Raw genomic sequence first — 4359 nt, forward strand, 5'->3', positions numbered from 1 at the left:
TATTATTTTTTGTAGGACTTACATAAAATGCGATATTATTCGTCGAATTTTGTCAGATTATTTTAATATAGATGTATTATTAGTTATGGGTATAACTGATATTGATGATAAGATAATAAGACGTTCCATTGAAAGTGAAAAAGATTTTGAGACTTTATCAAGGCATTTTGAGTCTGAATTTTTTGCAGACATGAATAAATTAAATATCCGTGAACCATATTTACGTTGTAGAGTAACAGACTATATACCACAAATTATTCAGTTTATTGAGAGACTTATAGCCAAGGATGATGGTTACATTGCACCAGATGGTATAATATTTATTAATATATGAACTTTATCACTATAAAAAAAATGTCGAACTTTTATTTATTTTATATATTATTTTGTATGGATTTTACAGGATCTGTTTATTTTAATACCAGCAAGTACAATAAATATGGTAAATTATCAACTCTTGTACTTGATACTGTAAACGATCAGAATTTTATTGGTAAAAAATCAGCATTGGACTTTGCATTGTGGAAAGCAGCAAAAGAAAACGAACCATCGTGGAAATCTCCATGGGGCTATGGTAGACCAGGATGGCATATAGAATGCAGTGCAATTGCAAGGTAATTTTGAAAGTCGATTCCCTTCTGTATATACTTTATATGAAAATTCTTTTTATCAACTTTAATTCTAGATTTATTTTTATATATTTGTTTAAGATAATATGCATGTTTTCAGAATTAGTTTTATATAGCAAATTTAAATTTTTTAACATATTTACCCATTTGATAATATCGATCTATATAGTAGTATGTTTTTTATCAGCACAGTCTTTGGAAATTCTATAGATATACACAGTGGTGGAATAGATTTAGCTTTCCCACATCATGAAAATGAAGAAGCACAATCTTGCTGTTATCACGATGTTGATCAATGGGTTAATTACTGGCTTCATTGTGGCCATTTAAGTCTGAAAGGGGATGTAAAGATGTCAAAGAGTCTAAAGAACACCATAAGTATACAAGATTATCTCGAAAACTATTCAGCAAATAATCTTAGAATGCTTTGTCTTTTGTCTCATTATCGAAATGGTACATATAATAATGTTCAATAACTATTTTATATAATTTAATTCAGTAATGAACTGAGTTTTGTGTTGCAGGTATTGAATTTTCAGATGAAGTTATACAAACTGCAGTGTCAGCAACCAAGAAACTTGATAATTTCATAAATGACTGTGATAATTATGTTACTGGAAAATTTAAAACAGGTGAAATTGATGAAAATCTTTTATATACAGTAAGTTATTAATCTCTTCATAATTATTACTATGTATACTAAGTTTATATTTTTAGCATCATTATAGAAATATGCAATAAAATTTATAAAATTACAAAGCTAAATATTCTTTTTTTTTAAATCAAGTATATGTATATAAAGATATTAATATACAATATAAAATTTTAAGAAACTTTTTTGCAATAGTTACTACAAATAATTAATTAATTTAATAATTAATTAATTTAATAATTAATTAATTTAAATGTTTTTTTAGACTTTACATGACACAAGAAGTAAGGTTTACTCGGCATTGGCAGATGATTTTGATACTTCAAAAGCAATGCATGCGATTATAAATCTTGTTGGAATAGGAAATAAGATGCTTCACCAGGATAATGTAAATCGATTGTATATAAGAAATATGCTAGTAATAATTAATATGTCTATAATATTGCAATCTTATTTATATTAGACTATTTATATTATCTACTAATCATTTACTTATTTTTTAATTGCAGGTAACGTCTCGCAGTAATAATGTAAGCGTGATTGCTGCAGTTTCAAATTATCTTTCGAATATTCTCTCAAAATTTGGCATTTCACGATCCACAAAATCAACAGTAGAAAATAGACAAATTGAAGATATTATTGATCATTTTCTGAACTTCAGGACGATTGTCAGAATCAGAGCACTTGAGCAAAAACCAAAAGATACAATTTTATTAAAAGAATGCGATAACGTACGAAAATGTTTATCTACTTGTGGAATTACAGTAAAGGTAAAAATTTTATAATCATGTTTTAAAATAATAATTATATATGAGATCTATATTATCATTGATTGCAGGATCAACAAAATGATACTAGCTGGAGTTGGAAACAATAATCATATTTTAAATAAAAATGTATTAAAATTACATTCTTTTTATTTAATTGTAAATACCCCAATCAATCAATCTCTCAATCATTAATTTCTTTTAATTTCTTTGCACCATCGTTATTATCATCAGCAATTTTTCTTTTTTGGGTATTTTTTTCCGATAATGTTTTTTTTAAGCCTTTCATCTTCCTTGTCTGAATACCGACAATATTTTGTGCGCCAATATGTATACGGCCATATGTTGTTCCAAATGTATCTTTAGAAATATTCTTTTTCGTCTTTGCCTATAAAATTACAATTATTAGATTAAATATATCTTTACTGAATTGATATATAAAAATTTATATATCATTTATATAAATTTAGAATTATTTATAAAACAATACCTTGAGTGCGTTAGGTTTCCGACAAGCTCGATTGAATAAGTCTTCAGAGGCAAACTTGTTACGCCTACACACTAAATCAGCACGTGGTCCTATTTCTACGAGTTCTATCCTAGGTGTTCTCGTGTTAGATTTTTTTAAAAGTATCCTAAAAATTATTAGAGCAATCAATATATGATCTTTAAATTAAGATCGTAAATAAGATCTGTTCTTTTACATATTTATGTTATTGCAACATTTATTTTACACTTTTTTTATAGTTTTACTATTGATATATTTAAATGATCAATAAAAAAGTTGAAAAAAATAAAAATAAATTTTTACTTTTATCTTACCTATAACTACGCAGAAGTATTTTATTCTCGACAGCTGTGAAGCTTAAAACATGTTCAAGACCTTGCAATCTGATCTTTTGAACCTCTTCTCTAAGGAACATGTCAACGAGTAAATTTTTGATCCTTCCATATTCATGATTACTTTCAAAGAGTTCACCATTAAATATCAACAATGGTTTTATTCCTGAGGTGATTTTTTCAACTTTGAAGTCTTTCAATCCTTTATAATTTTCTATGCCAAATTCTATCATGTCTAATAACATATGTTCGTACATTCGACCCATTATAAGATTGTGTGGACGTTTCTTATTATGAGTAGCCATCATGAAAAGAGATGCGTCATACTTAAAAGCAAATTTTTCAATAGGTGTAATATCCTCAAATGGCAGTATGTCATTTTTCTGTTTCATCATTTGTACATTAGGTTTCTTCAAATCATACTGGAAAAATATATTTCATTTATAATTGAAAATTTCTGTTGCTATAAAAGTTGCAACGCCAATAAAAATTATACTTGTTTACCAAATCCTTCATAATATCTGTAACGATTTGCGACGTGCGATTACCCTTGAGACACAAAGCTTCTTTAGCATTTTCTATCAACTTAGGCTCCTTCTTCAATATAGCTTTTTTACCCTTATGTGTAATTGGCTTTCTATAAAAACATATTGCATAAAATTATAATGCATAATGAAAATCTACAATAATCTACATATACAATTCCATGTATATTAAGGAATAATGTTTTAATATTACTTTGTACACTGTAAATACATCAAGATACGTGACAAACTTACGTAATTCTGTTTACAGCAGGCATGATGAAATAATAAATTGATATATTAAAAATTACAATTTTATATTTTTTTCAGTAAACGTGAATAACCCTGGAATAACCTAACCACAACACATGGCTCGATTATACACAATTGTACATACATAGGTGTGCTCGTTTTTCAGACGAATTTTGTACGATTTTGCGCAGCATGGCGCGGACACCGCTATTTAAACATTTGCATCGCGGTAATTTTGAATGAAATGACAGCTCGAGAAATCAAAACATAAAAACGTAAAAATAAAAACATGTAAAATATGTAGTGTAATATATATAACATATATATATATAAGTGTAATATATATAACATGAAACACATGAAATATCAGCCTACAGTCTATAGCTAGTTTAAAAAAACAATCCGCAGGTTGCGTTCAGCAGAACACCACAAATTTGCAACTTTTTATGATTGTCTGCTGAGATAGGACCATTCCTTTAATCTAAAAATTAGAAAGTTAAAAAGAAATTTAATAATTTAACGCAAACTTTCAATAGTTTGCAAAATAAATGTTTTACTGAACGCAGCCAATAAATGATCCTTCAGCATTGTGCATCAGCCAGTAGCTACTCCACTGACAATGAACCACGTGCGATACATGAATAGACACTCCTAAAAAAACAAATCAATATTAAATACATAATTATTCCAATGTC

The 4359-nt window shown here is 27.5% G+C and overlaps 2 protein-coding genes across 2 annotated transcripts in view; one reads left to right on the forward strand and one right to left on the reverse strand.

The window, feature by feature from the left end:
• Nucleotides 1-2171, forward strand: part of LOC108690663 (probable cysteine--tRNA ligase, mitochondrial) — a 2833-nt gene extending 662 nt beyond the window's left edge. The window contains exons 2-8 of the mRNA XM_018198098.1: nt 16-311; nt 404-614; nt 817-1082; nt 1154-1290; nt 1547-1669; nt 1791-2051; nt 2120-2171. Of these exons, the coding sequence (XP_018053587.1) occupies nt 16-311; nt 404-614; nt 817-1082; nt 1154-1290; nt 1547-1669; nt 1791-2051; nt 2120-2158 (1333 nt within the window). The 3' untranslated portion in view covers nt 2159-2171. The remainder of the gene's footprint in view (nt 1-15; nt 312-403; nt 615-816; nt 1083-1153; nt 1291-1546; nt 1670-1790; nt 2052-2119) is intronic.
• Nucleotides 2146-3816, reverse strand: LOC108690742 (ribosome production factor 2 homolog). Its single transcript, XM_018198224.1, has 5 exons — nt 3668-3816; nt 3393-3525; nt 2871-3310; nt 2539-2683; nt 2146-2436 (listed from the first exon to the last, which is right to left on the reverse strand). The coding sequence occupies exons 1-5, from the start codon at nt 3688-3690 to the stop codon at nt 2233-2235; spliced, it is 945 nt and encodes a 314-aa protein (XP_018053713.1). The 5' UTR covers nt 3691-3816; the 3' UTR covers nt 2146-2232.
• Nucleotides 3817-4359: the final 543 nt, after the last annotated feature.

The sequence above is a fragment of the Atta colombica genome, unplaced genomic scaffold, assembly GCF_001594045.1.
Source record: "Atta colombica isolate Treedump-2 unplaced genomic scaffold, Acol1.0 scaffold1, whole genome shotgun sequence".
In the NCBI taxonomy this organism is placed as follows: Eukaryota; Metazoa; Arthropoda; class Insecta; order Hymenoptera; family Formicidae; genus Atta; species Atta colombica.